This window comes from Capsicum annuum, chromosome 10, assembly GCF_002878395.1.
Source record: "Capsicum annuum cultivar UCD-10X-F1 chromosome 10, UCD10Xv1.1, whole genome shotgun sequence".
NCBI classification, from domain to species: Eukaryota; Viridiplantae; Streptophyta; class Magnoliopsida; order Solanales; family Solanaceae; genus Capsicum; species Capsicum annuum.
The window spans coordinates 209,933,517-209,953,578 of NC_061120.1; the positions used below are offsets into that span (position 1 = coordinate 209,933,517).

Here is a 20,062-nt window from a genome sequence, read left to right on the forward strand (position 1 = left end):
GTAAGGAGTACTTTTAATATTGTGAGATCTTTGGAAAAAATTATGTGGACTTGGTTCAAAGCAGATGAGATCAGACTTGTTTTAGCATAACACACTGGTCCTCGATGTTGTAAATAAATAATGATTCGTCTGATCAATCTAATATTTTTTGCTCAAATCTTATATATTATTTGTTAAAAATGCACTAAACTAGTGCAAATAATAGATTTCAATCCAATAAATCAAATAAATTATTGTGGTACTCCAAATTCAAATCTATAAAATTCATATGTTGAATCCACCTCTTTGCCCATCACTTGCTACAGGAGCATGCTTTAGTATTTGATGATTTCATGTTAAATGTTGAAGTTAAAAGAACACACATCCATAAAAATATAGTTAGTAGAAAATTCTAATACCCTATCGCCTTTCAATGTATCGGTGGAAAGCGTGTGTCTATTTATTCAACTTTGTAAATAGTTTAAGTATCTACTTATATACACTCAAAATTGAAAAATATAGATACCAGTTGAGGTCAAATTAAAGATCACATCTATTATATTATGCCCTTTTACATACACGCTTAATTACGCAATAGCATTCTCAACACTCTCAAAACTCTGACACCAAGAGGCCTAGTATGACAATCACTATATTGTTAATATTTGTTATTAGATGTTTGGCTCATCGTATTATATATATTATCTGAATGAATAGGTGGCATATAGTAAAACATATGTATAGTTTAAATCGGATAGAATTGTTCTAAAACCCCTTCTTCTTTTTTTTTTGATAAATATAATATTTTTAACTTGTTAAATTATGTGATCAACTTATCTAAAAAATTTGAATAATTTGAGAAAGCACACCTTTTATTCACTTAATTTAAGCTTATGCCACATATGCATTTCTTTTATGACTAAGTAGGTGAAGATTCTTTCGTCATTCATGAATGGTGGCGATAAGATATACAAAACATAAATTCCTACTCCGATATCATATAAGATAAATTGAATTAAATTAATTAGAAATGTGAGGATTACCAATTAAATACAAAAAAACCCCAAAAGAGCCATCAAAATCCATCACCACAAAATGTGGAGCTTAATACGTACAAAGTATTATCCTCAATAAGAGGAGTGACCAAATGACCAGTTCATCTTAGGTTTACCCATGCTCCATGCATTCAATGTCTCAATTTTGATAGCCTCTGTGCCATTATTAAAGACAAATAAATGTGCATTATCATAAATTGCTAACGTTGGATAAACCCTTGATGTAATGCATGTTTTTCCTCCGGCACCAAAACTTTCTACTACTGAGTGATCAATCTGCAGAAAGGTAGGAAGTGAAAATAAAAAAAAAAATAGAGTATGGGCGTATACAATAATAAATGAATAGATAAGCAAAGGAGAGAGTTGAATATATTTTCTAGAGAAATAAATGAAGAAAAAACTTACCAAACTCCTCAGAGATAATGTCTTATTTGTTAAATCTACATCTACATATCCCGCGAATGATGGTTTGTACATTGTCTTACCATTCTCGAGAGTTGATCTGATCATAAATAAAGAAAAATTATAACGAGTTTAGCCAATACAGAAAGGACAATAGATAAATGATCACTATGAGTCAGATTAAATAGGATTTGATCATTCTATTTTATGTCGTTAAGGTGTAAGACTGAGAGAACAAACCTTGAAGCATCGGAGCACATAAGAACTTTATATTTATCTTGAGCCTTGAAAACTCGAAAAAATACTGGTGTATATTCTTCCAATTTTTTAGAAGCCAAAGTTAGGAGCCCAAATGGTCCGAGTCCACCTTGAACTTTCGATCCTTTAATGGCACATACATCTTGAGCATAAAGATCAGCCCAACTAGGATCAAATGGCTCTGCTTTATCCAAGCTCGAAAAAGAGAATGTCACTTCCACATCAGCCTGCAATTCTCAGATTTTTCGTTGTTGTTGTTGTTATGCAACAATATAATACAAATGAAGAAAAAAAGATATAAACCTGTGCAGGTGTGATTCCTTTAACTTCAATTTTATCTCCTTTTTCCAACTTGCAATTACTTAACTGGACTTTTTGCTCTCTTAGAGTTTGTAATTCTTGGATAGGCCATTGAACCAATTGCTTTCCGGTAGGATCAAGCCATAGTTTGCGCGGGATAGTTTGGATTCCTGCCCATCCTTTCTTGACATCGTCATCAACAGTATCTGATTCGTTAGACCAACCCCACATAATTCTTCGATTCTTGCTAGGGTCATAGAATGATTTGGACGCGTAATAATTACCATAGTCAAGTCTCAATCCCTTCCAACCATCGATGGAGGTGTTATTCGGAGTATACCTATCTTTTTTTGTATCGTATGTACCAACTGTATAGTACTCAAACCTTGTAACATCAAGACTAACTTTAAGAATATGCTTAGCATTTTTCCCATTGTATGAGGCATCCAATCCATTAGTACCATCCAATAATACAGGGAAAAAATCAGGACATTCCCAGTTTCCAGTATCGTCAACTGAATGAAGTGGATGTTGGACCTTTTTCCATTTCATGAAGCTCTTACTTTTGTACATTATTGTCAATCCTTTATTTCCCAACACACTCCCAATCAAGGTTCGCCAATAACCATCTCGGCCCAACCAAGCGGTTGTTGGGTCACGAAATTGGGCCTTATTGATGTTAACGTCCGCGACAATCAATGGGTTGTTATCGGGCTTGATCCATTTACGGAGAAATGGATCAGACAAGTTAGCCGGGATTGCATAGTTTTGGACTTGAGTCTTGTTGGCATCTACGACTCCGGTGTAGAGGATAATGGGCTTGTTGCCCGGCAAGATTGTGGCTGACCCGGACCATGTACCGTAATTGTCGAATACTTTGGATGGGTAAATTGCGGGCTCAAGTGGGATCCAATTAATCAGGTCCATTGAGACTGAATGGGCCCAAACAATGTTACCCCATACTGATCCATGTGGATTGTATTGGTAGAATAGATGATAGACACCATTATAGTACATTGGGCCTGTTTGGTATCAAAGATGATATGAGAAAAGAGGGTGGTATAACATAATTGAAAACCACAACAAAAATTTTCCGATTTCATAAATAGAATAATTAAATTAAATAAATATTTTTAGCAAGAGGACAACTAAGAAATAGAGTGCGTAAAGAGAAAAATTTTGACTCACCGTTGGGATCTGTTGTTCGATTGAAGCATCCGACCATGCAAAAGAGAATTTTGATTAGTGAATGCAATTTAATGTGATTAAGATATAGTATTAAAGAACATGAATAGGACATAAACAAGATGATCAAATTTATGAGAAGGTGTTTAATTAGATACAGTTTTCCAGAAAATGAAAGTTTTTTTACTGTTATTGTTGTTGTAATTATATGGTAAGAATAATGATATCTTTATTGTTGTTATTATCATCTCTTTTTAATTCCTCGTGGTTTTGGATTGTATGCATTACTTTTAACTTCTGTATCACATATAACATATCTCATTTATATGTTATACATCAACCATTTGCAGATTTGACAATTCTAGCAAGTATACATAGATTTTTAACAGCGTCTAAACTATCAATTTCTACCATATTCTATTTACTTTTTTCTTTCGAACAGACTAGACATCACATCCCTTGTGTAGCTCGGACTTTTCAAAAAATGTTGACGAATGCATGTCGGATTCTTCAAAAGTAAAGTATTTTTGAAGAATCTGACATGGATACGGTATCAAAAATGAAGAGTGCGGAATTTAATATCCGGTCCCCACCAGAGTCAAACCCAGGAAAAAATATTGTTCTAAATTTAGTAATAGAAAAAATATTGTGCTACCAGGGATCAATCCTTGGTCACATGGAAGGAAGCATTGGCTTCAACCAACGCATCAAGATGCACTAGCATTCAACTTAATATAGTAGTAAGTCTTTAATCTGAAGATTGAAAATAAAAGAGAAAATGTTGCGCGACACAGGGATTGATCCCTGATCGCGTGGACGGATGTGATGTCTTCAGCCAGCGCGACAAGGTGCACTAACATTCATTTATGGGTGCACTATTAACTATATCTCAATTTCTGAAAGTATATACACATATATACGTATAATTATTTTTAACGTTAACGGGTGCACGTGCACCCCATTAATAGCTGTGGGTTCGCCTCTGCTCCCCACCCCGTCCCTCCGATAAAACCCACTCTGTGGGAGGTTAGGTTTGACTAAATAATACTACTAGAGTACATTATTATGATCAATGATATTGCACACACACACACACAAGATGGTCCAGCCTAGCTAGCTGTCTTCATAAATGCATAACCTACACACACACATACATACATGTTGAGTACAGTATCCATTTACGTGAATGCTACTTACTGAAGAGTTGCTTGCCACAACGTGATGGTTCAAAAACAAGTGAAGTATATTATATATATCCATTTCCAGCAGTTTTTTCTTTTCTCTATTTAAATACTCTCTAGTTACTATATATATATATATATATAAACCTATACAGACAAGAAACAAATCATTGACAAACCTACTACTACCAAAACTACTGCCAAAAAGAGAAAAAAAGTATGGATATCACGTAGTTTCCTTTTGTTTTCCTTATTTTTTTCCGATATTCATATGATTAAATTCAGTTTCACAACTTCACGGGCCCCATTACGTAATCTCGACAAATCTTATTCATTCTCAGAGTTTTAGAGGATCGAACCTAAACCTCTTATTAAAAACGAAGAAATCTCAATCATCCACCACAACGCATGTAAGTAGTTTCATCAACTCAAAAGCCATTAGTCTGAGAAACTTAAATAACTGAATAATATTTCCAGTCAACGACCAATCATATATCATGCTAGTAAACAAAATCTAGTCGTTCAAAAACTCTGCAAAAAGATAAAAATCATGAGGACATCATTAGAAATGCAATAACCTTATCTTTATCTTATATGCAACACAAAATGCACAAACAAAAAATTGACCAACAAAATTACCATTAGGTTACTTATGATATATGCGCATACCTTACTTTTATCTTTATAACATAGATAATTAAGTTGCTTTCGGCAAACCCCCGACTCAAGAGAATCGCTTATCAAACACTTAAAGAAAACCAAAGTTTTTACAAAGAAGCCAATGGGGTATTCGGTATCATATATGCTAAACAACAATTTGCTTGTTGTATATAAAATGATTCAGATGAACTCCTTGCGCCCCTAAGCTGTACTACGGTTACAAGTATATCGCTATATTGATTAACTGATAACTAACGTGGTAAAAATGATAACTAATCTTCTCTTACATGTTAATTAAAATGTGCTATTGTACTAACAATACAAGAAAGCTTTATATTGTCAACATATATAAGTTAAATCATACAGGATGAAGGTATGAAAACGTACCATTGATCCAATTTTTAGGTGGTTGAAAGTGGTAGCCAGTTCTATGGACATTCTTGACATCAACAGTGCTTGTAGATTGCAACTCTGGAAAAACTTTATGTGAAGCATTAACAACACCATTGTTGAAAAATACAATTATAGAGCAACACAACAAAAGAAATGGAAAAGGAAAAAGAGAGGACTTTTTAAAATAATTCATTTTGTATTTTTCTTTCTTTTGGGCTTTGCTAGATATGTTGTTTATTTATGGGAAGGAGAAAGGGTATTTATATAGAGAGAATAAACAACTAAGAAGGAAGGAGTGGAAATCTTGTGTTGATATATTTTGGGTTTGTTTAATGGGAATATATAATTAATAAACTTTGGATAAATATTTCTCCAGGAAATTAAGGACCAATTCCTGCTTTAACTTCTACTTGGGGTCACTTTTGAGGACAGTGACTACTCCATCAACCCAATTTCGTTGCATAAATGAGGATGTCAGCCACGTTATCATAGTCTGAACTTTAAAAAATTTCGTAGATTCATCTGGTCGATTGGCATTTTAATCTGCTAGTTATTCATAGATTGTAGGCACTTTTAGTCATGGCCTATCGCCCATTCATGATAGCCGCAATCCTTAGTCGCTCTGCATACAAAGAATCGCTTAGCAAATTCTAAAGCACCAACTGACGATACTACTGATTTCTTGAACGTAAATGTAATATTCAGTGGTGAAATTAGCTCGCGATAATGCGTAGACGTTATTTGCCCTTGCTTCGCACTCCTTTCCCAATTTTTATTTTTAATTTTATTTGAGGTATGTGCAATATTGATGCACGTTTCAGCCATACAATAATATTACAATGCACGTTTCAGCAATGCAATATATTGCAATTCTTTTAAAGAACCAATCCACGATTCTGCTTGATTTTGTCAGAAACTATTTATTTTTATTTGATTTTAGGGGTTGTGGGGTGTCAATGTACTACAGTTACATTTTCAGTATTCAATCAATGCATATAAGGCCATTTACTTGATAAGCAGTAGGTATGTCACGTATTATCTAATCATCTTCTCGATCAAGATTTCTTGAGCCTGCTTTTACCTCTTCTTATATCTATTATAGTCAATCTCTCACCTCCTCATCGGAGAATTTTTCATTTTCTTCTCACATTCCCGAACCATCTCACCATCTCCTCCTCATTTTGTCTACCACAGAGACCACTCTCAACTTATTCCCGATAGCTTCAAACTTAATCCTAATCCATCTCAACATCTTTATTTCCGCTGCAAACTTTTATCTTCATATGAAATAAAACACTAGATACGAGCTTTTATTTCATTCACCTCGCTCCAACACGATGTGCAACATAATCATCGTTTATCTTCCCAATCTTGCATTTGTTTTAAGGAACCATCCAAGATTGTGGTTTATTCTCTGAGAATTAATTATGATCTCTAGAACTAATATATTACTATAACTTACCCTTCGATTAGTTATCCGAAAATTGCTATTTCATTCTTAATATAGAAGAAAAATATTACTACAATATCAAAATAAGTTATTCCATAATTTAATTACAATCAAATATGAAATAAATTCATTCAAAAATTAATTTCAAAATCAATTATCTGTCGTACCAAACGAGGAATAAATGACTGCCTAATTTTATTTGATTTTGGGAGTTTTGGTCCAACCACTCAAACTTGAATGTTTGTGATCTTCACGCAGCCACATGTTTCATAACAATATACTAAAACTTAAAAGAGTTACTGTAATACATTTAAAATCTTCTAAACTACATATCCATATTTCAGCATTTTAATATTTAAACTTTTAAACTATGTATCCATATTTTATCAGCTTAATATTAAAATTATGAACTGTTGGTTTTAAAAAAAAAAGTCTTCGAAGAAGGATAAATGTATCATTTTATTATTTTAGCCTGACTGATTTAAATGTTATTGTAAAAAATATTTGAAGTAGGATGAATATATTATTTTGTTATTTTAGCCTGATGGTACTAATTTCAATATTACTGTTCCCAGTTCCACATAGAATATGATACAAAAAAATAACATTGCTATTATTATATAGACAATCATGAAATTGCTATATCAAAAAATATATCAAACCATGAAACAAAATAATCTATAATTTATTTCAGAATTATAAATTAAGCCTAGTGTCCGTTTCGTTTTTGAATTTTTATCCCTCAAATGTTCCGTCTTGAGTTTTTATTCTTTAAAGAGTGTGGTCTAGAATTTTTGTCCCCGCTAAATAAATTCTAACATTTGTCTAGAACTATAAGGTAGAACTTGTGGTCAATTGAGCAGGTTTCTTAAATGTTCTGACCTTATGAATAAGAATTAAAATGTCTGTATTATATATAAGCAGACCCCAAAAAATCAAATCACCTCTTATGGAGGTCATTTTAATAAGAAGTCGCCCAAAGGAAACTTAAACTTACACGCACCCAGTGTATACACCAAACTAATATTTTTTTTATCATGATTAAGTATTCATATTAAATAAAATATATGTTAATTAATCATAATTAAATAACAAAAATTTTAAATTCAAATACATATCATATCATATCATATATATATATATATATATATATATATATATTTGACCCGGATGCATGTAAGTAGCATTAGGTATTTGACTAATTCATTGCAACTTTCTGAAAAAGGAAAAGAAACTGTCCTTTTGAAGTTGTCTCTGCAACCATTTCTTCCATGACCAAAATTTTAATATCAAATAATAAAGGGACAGTGTTATTACCTTTGCAATATTTGATATCATGTGTCTTGTATTATACCAAAGAAAATGATTATTTTGACCATTTAAAAAGTGACTTGGAAACTATCAACTAACCAAATAAACAATAAAATTATTATCCATTTTTGTAGAAAAATAACATCTTGAAGGATCTGTATGATCGATTAACTCAGCTTATAAGCCTCAAATAGGAAATTACTTTAATAAGAAAAGATGAATAGGTGCTGAATAAGCACATGAAGTGCACAGCACATCACAATTACCTACGTTATTAAACTTCCTACGATTCTAACTAATACAATAACATAAATTCAAATATTTAACAACTTTATTGACAATTTTAATACCTTCTTCACCTTCAAAGGAAATTATCCTAAATAGAAAGATACGAAGATCGAGAATTAAGGTATAAGAATAGTTGACAGCCAAATGTTTGATATTACCATCTTCACTTGTGTCGTGCTATTTTATTGTCATATTTTTCTTGCGATCCTACTTCAAAAACTCTTCTTTTAAGCTAAGCGTCTATTAGAAACCTCCTCCTTAACCCAACAAAGATAGGAGTAAGGACGGCAGACACCATAGCCTCCCCCAAACCTCACTTATCAGACTACACTAGATGACGTTTTTTGATAAATTTTGTCAAAGACATTATACTCAATGATTAAAGTGGGTCATCCAATGTATTCTGTAAGTTTTGTGAATCATGTCGAGGAAAAAGTATAGCACAATTTTTCTATGAAAGATACATAACTAGAATTAACAAAATGAAAGTTATTACTACATATCTATTGATTAGTATTGAGCTCTGGATGTCATTACAGAACTGTTACAAAATGGAATTGCAACTCTTTCTAAGAAGCAAAGAGCCATTTTTACAATAAATATAGGAGTACCTCTCACTCACTAAATCAAATTCTGGAAACCATGATCAAAGCTTTCCTCATTTACAATCCTTTCTAAATCCCAAGGAGGGATACACTTTTTGTAAACAGAATTAGCTCGCGACATGCTACAATTACTTGTATTTCTTCTCCTGGGGGTAGTACAAGTACACACAAAATTACAGATACAGATAAAGAGGATGACAGACAAGAAAGAAACCAATCTTCTAATGGTTAATCTGCGATAGAGGAGATCGTGGGATTAGTGATGGTTTTACTTCCTTTACTTTAAATGACTCCAAAGAGTTATTCTCCCGAAATTCCTCTTGAAGAGATTCCATAGGCATCGCGCACAAAGATTCAATAGTCTCCTTGCTTGGAACATCTGGATCAGACCTTATTGGTGTTGATCCAGTTGGCTCATAATCCTGATTCATTAAACAAAAGACATCTCCATTCAAAATCCTATTTATTAACTGGAAAGTGGAAACTCCAAGAGCCATGGAAAGAACCAGATACAAAGTTCTATTTTGTAAATAAAAAGGCCATATAAGATGCAAACGGCAGCATTTTCTTTTTCTGTTCCTTTCAGCAATAGGAAAAAACACTGACAGGTGAAGGGATAACTAACATGCACATGGTAACTCTTAAAAGTTATGATGGACTATGATATACAACATACCATATATCTGTGCTGAAACGTTTCGAGGGCCTTCTGTTCTATGGAAGTACACTGACTAGCGTGATTGTGCTCAAGTACTCCAAGGGTTTCTGAATGTGTATTGGCAGTATCCAAAATGCTAGATATAGATGCTCTCTCTTGCTCTGACAAGCCTGAGTTGGAATTTAAAAAAGAAAAGAAGTTATGCAACCAGCACCCAGCGGAGGCAGCTATTAATATAATTGTAGAAACGCTATACTACTTAGAACACACTGGTTAAGACGCGAGAAAAATTTCCTAGGAGATAAGTGTAATCAAAAAGGAGGAAAATAAAAACTATGAGAGAGAACATGAATAGCATAGGAAACTTACCGTCAACAGATTGAATGGCATCTTCACTATTTCTTGTTACGACTTCTTCAGCAGCATCCTTTGAAGAGTCAAATTCAGTTACATGTTGCTCATTACTGTCACACATATTCCTGCCACCAGCAAAAAAATAAAAGGATTGTGATAAGAACTTAACACTCGAATGTTTGTAAATAATTTAGAAGATTCGTGGAAGTAAGAAAATCCAGGAGAGTTGAACAAAGTTACTTATTGATATTTATTTGAAAACACGGGGAGAAAAAAACCAACAACAAACGAAGAACACTGTGTCTCCATCTAAAATAGAATATCCTGTTTAACTTCCAAAATCAAACAGGACAGGTGATGCTTATGGACTCTAAATAGCACTCCCTTTGTTTCAAAAAGAATAACCTAATTTGACTTGGCACAGAGTTTAAGAAAGCAAAGAAACTTTTGATTTTGTGGTCCTAAACTAAAGTTATGTCAAATGTATCAAAATATCCTTTAATCTTGTACTCTTATAAACATGCCCCGTGTAAAGTTGAAATTAAAATATTGTCAGAAAAAGAAAAGGATTCATTCATTTTGAAACGGACTAAAAAGAAAAGCAGGTTATTCTTTTTTAAATTGAGGGAGTATTATTACTCTGATTTTCATCTTCTTATATGTATCTTAAATAAATAAAAACGTTAAAGTTGCTTAACCAAATTTCTTCAGAACAGATGGACAATAGCTCTTATCCATTAACAAAAAGAAGGCAATAATACATTCAACTTCCACTAACTTTACCGTTTAACAATATTATGTATCTGCTCTTCAGCATCATGAAATGAGGCACCATGCATATCAAAAACTAACCTGACAGCTGAATGCATTGTCAAGACATGTTGACTAGCCATGTCATTAAGTGATTCATTTGTACTTTGCCACTGCTTACGAGCTATTTCAGTCGTGCTTACACTGAATATCAAAAACAAAGAAAATTGTAACAGAATAGTTTTTTTAAAAAAAGAGAGAAGCTAAAATAACAAGAAAAAGAAAAAGGAGAAAAAAATAGAGATCCAAACAAAAACAACGAACTGACAATATTAAAGAAAGAACTTCAATAGAGATCAGATTCTTTAAAAGTAAAAGGGCAATCTGATGCATTGTACCTTTCTCTATGCCGGGGTCGGGGGGAAGGGCCAAAGAACAAGGTCTATTGTACAGTCTTACCCTGCATTTCTACAAGAGGCTGTTTCCACGGCTTGAACCCTTAACCTCCTAGTTACATTCTTACAGAAATAAAAGTAAAATGACTGACACTCTCAACAATAAGAAAGTCAGTTTCTTACCACTTTTGCATAAGTAATTCCATCCGGCAATGTTTAGCAGCTGAGAAATCAGCATTTTCGTTTGTGCTACTGCCGGCTTGCGTAGAATAATCATGCCATTTTCTTTTTGCAACTGTTGTAATACCCTCCATAGAGGATACATGCCCATCCAAGAATGTCTTGTTCCCAGCAACAGTTTCTCTAAGATCAACTAGTCTTGTACCCACCTGACAACTACAGTATAAGCAACCCAAAGGAAGAGATACCACAAATGATCACAAGACTAAAATAGACGAACTAGCTCTTTTTGTCGATGTAGGTGATTGGAGACCAAGGTAGTCATATCAGCAATAAGTTTCTCTGCTTCTGCTTTAGATTGCTCCTGCAACAAACTCAAACATCAGCCACAGCAAGGACAACCAATATTTATTTGGTCAGAACTTCAAATGTATACCTCATATGCCGCCTCAAATTCAGAAATAAACTTAGTCTGGATCTCATCAACTGTTGACGCATGTCGTTCAAGTTTTTTTGATTCTTCCATAAGCTTATCAAAAAAATTTTGAATGATCTCAGAGATATTCACCAAATGCTCAGTAGTATCATGAAATCTCTGCAAAATGAGAAATCTAAGAATAAGAAACATGAAAGAAACCTCAAAAGAATAGATAAAAGGCAGCACTACTCCTAGAGATAAAAGTAAATACTGAAACCTGACGAAGTTCGCCAGCAAAAAGTGCCATTTCTCCTTGGTGAATTGACAGAATGCTCTGGAGTTCATCAAATAGGGAATTTGCTTCCAAACCTTCCGCATCTAAAAACTGCATCACAGAAGGGAAAAGGGAAGTTTTCAATCCCACAACTGCATTGATCATTATGATATACACAGATGAAACACATACAGAGAAGGGACAAAACCATCATTTCATACTTCTTTAATGGAAATTGAATTAGAAGAAGCCAAAGCAGAAATCTCCTCCAGAGAAGCAATAGAACTAGCTTTATGAAGTTTCACCACATTCTGCATGGCCTCTAAATGAGATACATACAAGGCCCTTGAAGCTCTGATTTTCTTCTTCAAATCTACAACAGCCTACACAAGAATTTTTTTTGCATTAACACTTTAGAAAAATTGGATCTTCAATTATTCTGAAATCAACAATGTGAAGCACAGTATCTGCAGTAAAATCAAACAACTAGAAAGCTTATAATTAAGGAAATAAAAGAAGGAATGCCTGCCACTGGAATATGGTTATCACCTTATCATGTGATTCAAGAAAGTTGTGACAGAATTTCTCAACACACTGGATGTGTTCATTTTGCTGACACACTGATGTTGCCACTGAGCTGGAAAGGAAACCGAGTTGCTTCGCAAGGTCAGTTTGGAAGTTGTTCACCACTGACCTATTATCAACACTCAGCTTGTCTTCTCTGGCTGCAGAAAACAATATCAAAAGTAAATAATAACTGATCCCAAAAATTCATTTCTACGTTTCTGCAGATTGTGATTTGCCGCCTTACCAATTTTCAGAAATAGTGAAGCATTGTCTTGAAGTGATTTCTCCAACTGAGCCCGCAAAACACATGCTTGCTGAGCAAGGGCATTTTCTGTGAACATCAAAATAACTTTAAGACCGAAGTCCATGTGACATTCAAAACCAAAGGTCAGAGACTTTACCAGCTTTTTTCTGTTCGCAGATGATAAAATCCCGCTCCTTGAGGGAGTACTTGCTTTGTCTTAATTCTTCCTCAGTATTAGCCAACAAGGAGGTAGTTTGATTCAATTGTTTCTGCATGAAGCATCAGTAGTAAGAGCTTCTGAACAGGATTAAAAAAAACAATATTAGAACAAAAGGCTAGAAAACTCACCTGGGTAGCATCAAGTTTACTTGTCAAATCTGAGCACTGATGAACCTGGTGATCATATCTACTTTGCAACTCCTCGAGTTGCTGAATTTGACAAACCAAAAATGGAAATCACAAACTATACAAATGGAATACATAGACATTTGGCAATTACAAGAGTTTGAGCAAGCAGACCTTCAGCTGGTTTTCTAAGGTAACTTCCATTTGTTCAATTTGATCGGACATAGCCTAAACATGGAAAAGATAAGCATTGCCAACAAATGAATAGTGAGACAATAATTCAATACAGGAAATAATACAATTAACTGAATGAAGCTATATAATCTACCACTCAATATAGCTAACAGACAGTGATTTCGATATATTACACACTAGGATAGCTATAAATAAAATCACTAATAGACAGAAAACAAGATAAAAATGTAGGCAAAAACTAAGATGCACTACCTTAATCATTCATAGACAGAAAAAACAAGACAAGATGTGGGCAAAAAACAAAAATGTGTTACCTTTCTCTCATTCTCCTCCTGATAATATCGCTCTTTTGGTATGTACACACCATTCTTTTCACGTGTAGCATACACCTCTGGAAGAACAAGAGATACAAACAAAAGTGAACAATTATGTTACACATTTTCTACAAAAAGAAAAATGATAACTGATGAGTTGCATTAGTTACACCACAATTGACTAGAATAAAAAAGCACTTGCCTGCTTTTAGTCTGTCAATCTCACCATACAGATCCTTGATGAGGGTGGATTTCATCATTTTTTGATTCACCTACAGATTTAACCCAAAAATAAGATACAGAAACGACAAAAATAATTCAGTTCTTGTAGGTCAAATTTAATTAACATGACGAGGTTATCGAAATTGGTATCAGATAAGGTGAGGTTGAAAGAGATAAAAAAAGTCATCTGATTCAGATTAAGAGGATAAATGCTGAAACTTTGATTGCTCAAGCAAACTGACCAATTTCCTTCAATTAACAATGATACTTTCGGAACATCAGATATATTGCCCATTTTTAAATATTTGCTCTGAAATCTTTATGCAAAAGTCAAAACCTGATATCAATAGCCACACATAGTTATAAACTAGGGAATGTGAAACATCTCAATGTATGGGCCAGTGAATGTGAAACATCTCAATGCATAGTCCATGTAGTGATTCTTTTTCAACCCAAACAACAATGATATCTCTATTCTTTAGAAGAAGAATGGCATAGTCAAAGATAATTAATCAACTTAGGAGAAACAGCTCCATTCCGACAGAGGAATTCATCCAAAAATTACTCGAATGTGAACAATAGATGGACACTGATATTGTATGTGAATCTGTGAATGTCAAATAGTACAAGCAGTCAGAGAATTATCAGCATGTTTTTAGATAATTAAGAGTGGGAGGATCGCGAGATGGTTCATATAAGAAACTGTTTTCTTATTCAAGTATTTTACCTCGGGCTTATTCTTAATATTCTTTGCCCTGTGAGCATAATCCAGAGTACTCAATGTTTCCTCCAGACAGTGAACAGCAGGTGACACTGTGGCAATGATACAGGTTTTTGTTCTTCCTCCCAATGAATCACGGAGCAAACGTGTGAGTTTGCTATCCCTAAATTTCATAGCAAGAATCATAAAAAGTGGCTTTGAAACAAACAGAAAAATAAATGAAAAAATGACTGGATTTAGTAATTACCTGTAAGGGACATGCCCAAGATGCTCAACAAGAGCACTAATTACTCTCCCTAGTGTAAGTAGACTTTTGTTTATTTCTCCAGCTTCCCTTGCACGCCCCTGACAAATGGTACAAGAGACAGAGGGTTAGTGCACGGGTTAAAGAAGTTGAAGTACAACTAGATGGCAAAATAAAAGGAGGGAAAACAATTTCGACAGCAGAGTCTAAACTATAAACGGGTAAGGAACAGATGAATTGACGAAGTTGACCAAACAAGATCAAGAAACAACCATCGCAAAGAGCTTGTAGAAAATAAGTCAAAACATTACCTCCCTAGCCCCAGAACGTGAAATATTTTCTGAACCAGCCAAGTCAACTAAATTTAGCTTGCCACATTTTATGAGTTCTTCGCCTTCAGTGTTTGCTTCCTTGATGTGAATTGTTATGGAGAAAAGAGAATGTGAACGACTGAAAAGAAAACAGCATTGCTTCTAACATATTGAATGCAACATAATAATAATGATGGATTCTAAAAACAAGCAAAAATCAGTACCTTGACTGCTTATTCAGCAAGGTTTCTGCAGTCCGACGTTTTGCGGATCCTCTTTCAAGCAAAGCAAATATCTCACTGGCACTTGTAACGATTTCTTCTTCAAGCCCTCTCACTAAAACTCCACCTTTTCCATCTTCCATAAGTGGCAATTGTTTCTTTTGCCTGTCATCTATAGAACCTTTTGATAAATCATCAAGGGCTAACAAGTCAGTGATCTCTTCATTGTACAACTCCAAGAAAGTAACTTTCACACTATATTCTGCATTTTGACTCTCCAGCATATCAAAAATTTGCTTGACTGCTCTAGGTATAACTCCTGCTCCGGAGGGAAGCTCACAGTTACGCCCACTCTGTAACATCAGACAATCACAAGTTAGAAATAAAAACCGATACATAAGCTTTTACAGTGGGATGAGGCACAAGGCCTATTAACTAGTACCTTAGACCTCTTACATTCACCTTCCATGGTGTAAGTTTTCCCTGTACCAGTTTGACCATAAGCAAAAATTGTACAGTTAAATCCCTCTAGAACTTCGTTGACAATGGGAATAATTGCCTGATCATAAAGATCCTTTTGCTGAGCAGATGGGCCAAACACCTGAACAGAACAGAACATGATAGAAGCATTTCTTTTGTCATCATAACATGATAGTTACATGAAAGACAATAACTTAAAACATAAAAAATTAAAATTTACAGCAAAAAAATTGACAATGAACATCTCGTGGCTCTAATGTTTACAGCATTTTGAATCAGAAATTCCACACAATATTTCTTTGCGGTAAAGCGTATCTTAGGGGGGTATTTCCATATTTTAGCACTATAAATGATATCCAACATAAAAAGGGCAGCCCGGTGTACTAAAGCTACCGCTATGCGCGGTGTCCGGGGAAGGGCACGGCCCCCCACCAGGGTGTATTGTACGCAACCTTACCTTGCATTTATGCCAGAGGCTGTTTCCAAGGCTTGAACGCGCCCCAATGAGGGGGTAGGGGGATTCTCTACCACTGAACATAAAACAAGTGGGATCATATTATTTTTCTACCGTAACGTAGACTAGAAATCAGTAATTTCAGGCCAAGCAGTAAATCCAAAAGAGTCCACTCTAAACTAAGGATGCTTATTAAAACAATGAAATACCAGTAATATTCCCATTCTTTAACATAAGAAGTGACATACAATATATGGAAGCAGGAAACAAAGGTTAAGTTAATATCTCAACAATAGTTATTGCAGTCCATGGTTAGTCTGATTATGAAGTAGATGCTCAATCTGAAGGACAGGTTGTAGTTCTTTTCTCAATTTAGAAAGGTGCATAAGATAAACTAGAAGGAGGATGCTGATGTCAAAGACTGACATTGGCATGAAAAAAGGATCTATAAGCGAGAAAAGTTGCAGGAGCAGGAGTCACCCCAGTCCAGCAATTTCTAATCTCTAGTCCACTGAACGAACCTCAAACCTTTGGGGTTTACTTTAACCAAATCAACTTGGGTCTCAATGCCAAAACTAATTGACATGTTCTATGAAGTAACTAATTACTTATCCCCAAATGTGAAATAAACTAGTTAAAGAAAACCTGGAAGAAGAATCTTAATAGCAATGCATCTACTCAGAAAATCAATGATGCTGAACACAGTTATCTCCCAATATAGAGAGAGTAGACATAAAGATCGGAAAAGCAATAGCGGATAGTCTCTGAGTAGATTCATTGCTACAGTTTAATCCCACAAGTGGGGTTTGCGAAAAGTAAAGTATACGCAGACCTTATTCCTACCATAGGAAAGCGCTTCTCATGTAAAAATTGCTTTCTTCTTTCAGGTTTATGTTCATATACAAAAGCAATATTTATTTTTCAACCTAAATAGAGTCAAGGAAAGTAGACTTTAGGTTCTATAGTCTCAACTAGAATGTTTATAGCAGATTTTTCTTCTTTCAGGTTCGTGTTCAAATAGAATAGCAAAAAAAAAAAACAATACAATAGTTCAAAGACGTGTAAAAGGGAAGACTTTCCAATTCCAAGTACCAATTCAAAAGAATGCATAAGCAAACCATAATGAACAACAAAATTGAGCCCAGTGTATGAACTAGATTTCAAAGAAAGCGAAATCATTTTGTAATTAAACAGTAGTTACCTTATCGAATGTAAAAACCCTATCTATGTGCTTCCCAGCAATGTTCTGTGAAACAGCTACCTCTCTTTGATAATCATTGCAAGTCACCACTTGTGGAGCATTATTCCGTACTTCATCCTCACTAAACGGCCTGCCATACATCAAACATTAACAACAACAACAGCAGCAGCAACATACCTAAGTGTAATCACACAAGTAGCGTCTAGAGAGTGTAGAGCGTACGCAGACCTTATCTCTACCTCATAGAGATAGAAAGGTATTTTTAATAGACCCTCTGCTTAAAATAAAGCATATCCAAGCAGTTTGGACATCAAACATTAACCCAAAAAGAATGAAAGATAAGCATCCCAGTGCACCAAGTTCCCCCTATGCATGGGATCCAAAGAAGAGCCGGACCACAAGGGTCTATTATATGTAGCCTTACCATGCATTTCCGCAGAAGACTATTTTCACGGCTAGAACTCGTGACCTTCTGGTCACATGATAACAACTTTACGAGTTACAACAATGCAAACATTAACATCACCATAAAAAATGGGGAAAAAATCACTTATGTATTGGAAACAATTAACAAAATTAATCCATTTTCGACTCAAATCAGTTACGAATCGAGTCTGAAATGATTACTCCTCCGTTCCTAAATACTTGTCACAATTTTCTTTCCGAGAGTCAAACATATGAACTTCAACCAAAATTATAAGATGTAATTTTACAATCATATCATATTAATATTAATACGAGAAAAATTATAATCCATAGTATTTCCCTTATACTTTTTGAATATCTAAATTTTAATTTCAAAATACTGAATTAATTATTAATCTAATCTAATCAATTTTTACTTTGAAAATTAATCAAATTGACTCTCGAGAAGCAAAACATAACAACTATTTTGAAAAGGACGGAGTAATATTAACAAAAAATTTCAAACAAAACCATAATATTAGTACCTGCAACGAAGCAAAACTTGAACATTTACACTTTTCTCCTTCTCATGGCGATTCCACATTTTTCCAGCGCTAAACAGAAGGAAAATCTACTGTGTGTTTTGAGTGCAACTCTGTGTGTGTGTGTGTGTGTGAGAGAGAGAGAGAGAGAGAGAGACAGAGGGGGAGAGAGAGAGAGAGAGAGAATAGCCGTTTGTGTTTAGAGAGATCTGAAAATGGGGAGCGGGATGAAAGGGAGAATTTGAATTTTTTGGAAAGACGCTCTTGGTGATCATCTGACCGTTGATTTTGTGAGGGTTCATATGGACGGTTGAGATGATGTTTAAATTTTTTTAAAAAAAATGAGGTTGCTAATTTCCGAAGTTATGTATCGGGTCATGTTGAATTTGTTGTTGTTCGGGTCGGGTATGGCAAACCCAGTGGATTTTGGAGGAAGAAACCCAATGGGCCTGTACTTTTGAACAAAAGCCCAATTGGAAAAGAACGTAGTCAATTAGGAAGATTTCATTTCGGGCAAATCACATAAATATACAACAAATCACATAAATATACAATGTATAAATAACATAAATACCAACCCTTTTGGAAATAATTACACTCTCTCCCACTTTTTTAATTACTTTACTCTCTCTTCCTGTTAATATACATAACATGGCCGACATATACATAGTATTCTGTGTATATGTTGGGATTTTTGTAATATATTTAGGAAGTTGGATTTTTTATAATATTGAAAACATAAGTTGTGTATTTGTATAATTTTTAGCAATTTAAGAGTAAATATTACAAAATATACCACTAGTTTCATTTTTACAAAATATACCAATAGAAAACTAACAAAACTTATCAAATAAAATAAAAAGAAGAAGAAAAATAGTTAAAAGTATCTTTCCTATAATTTCTCCTAATATATTTTTCAATTCCATGACCACGTCCATAACAAAATTATTTTGGAGAAAATTTTAAAATCATTACTATAAAATTAGCATACATGAAAGAACATGAAATTTGAACTGATACTTTTCATTCAACAATTTCTTCTTCCTATTATTTCCCTTCTATTTTATATTGGATTTATTTTTGTTTTTCTCTTTTCTATTTTTTCTTCTTATTATTAATTATGCACCTCGTTTATTTATTTTTTCTTCATGCATTCTTAATTATCACAGGAAGAATATATAGTTACTCATATGTAAAGATTGAATTTATAGGATTTCTTTTGAAGAAATATCTGGAAAAAAAAATATAGTTATCCATCTTTACATCAATTTCTATATATTTCAGATACCATAAAATTATTAATACACCTATTTCTATATATTTCAATATAAAATTGTTATTATTGATAAACCTATTTCTAAAGAGTTCAAACACTAAAAATTATTGATACACAGTTTTTAAGACACCTTAAAATAAAATTGATGATATATCAATATCTATATAATTCAGACACCATAAAATTATTAATATATCAATTTGTAACTATTTCAAAAATTATAA

General features: G+C 33.8%; 2 protein-coding genes across 2 annotated transcripts; both read right to left on the reverse strand.

Moving 5' to 3' along the window:
- Positions 1-975: 975 nt before the first annotated feature.
- LOC107843683 (beta-fructofuranosidase, insoluble isoenzyme 1) lies at positions 976-5,734 on the reverse strand. The gene is made up of 6 exons (XM_016688053.2): positions 5,408-5,734; positions 3,183-3,191; positions 1,998-3,016; positions 1,677-1,921; positions 1,440-1,536; positions 976-1,310 (listed from the first exon to the last, which is right to left on the reverse strand). The coding sequence occupies exons 1-6, from the start codon at positions 5,604-5,606 to the stop codon at positions 1,107-1,109; spliced, it is 1,773 nt and encodes a 590-aa protein (XP_016543539.1). The 5' UTR covers positions 5,607-5,734; the 3' UTR covers positions 976-1,106.
- A 3,202-nt stretch (positions 5,735-8,936) lies between these two features.
- Positions 8,937-18,777, reverse strand: LOC107843682 (kinesin-like protein KIN-5C). Its single transcript, XM_016688052.2, has 23 exons — positions 18,566-18,777; positions 17,616-17,745; positions 15,923-16,081; positions 15,484-15,833; positions 15,260-15,398; positions 14,952-15,049; positions 14,711-14,867; positions 13,964-14,033; positions 13,762-13,838; positions 13,427-13,480; positions 13,256-13,336; positions 13,065-13,176; positions 12,908-12,994; positions 12,646-12,821; positions 12,318-12,479; positions 12,100-12,207; positions 11,841-11,999; positions 11,685-11,768; positions 11,408-11,613; positions 10,932-11,033; positions 10,095-10,204; positions 9,744-9,895; positions 8,937-9,489 (listed from the first exon to the last, which is right to left on the reverse strand). The coding sequence occupies exons 1-23, from the start codon at positions 18,622-18,624 to the stop codon at positions 9,289-9,291; spliced, it is 3,033 nt and encodes a 1,010-aa protein (XP_016543538.1). The 5' UTR covers positions 18,625-18,777; the 3' UTR covers positions 8,937-9,288.
- Between the last annotated feature and the right edge of the window lie 1,285 nt (positions 18,778-20,062).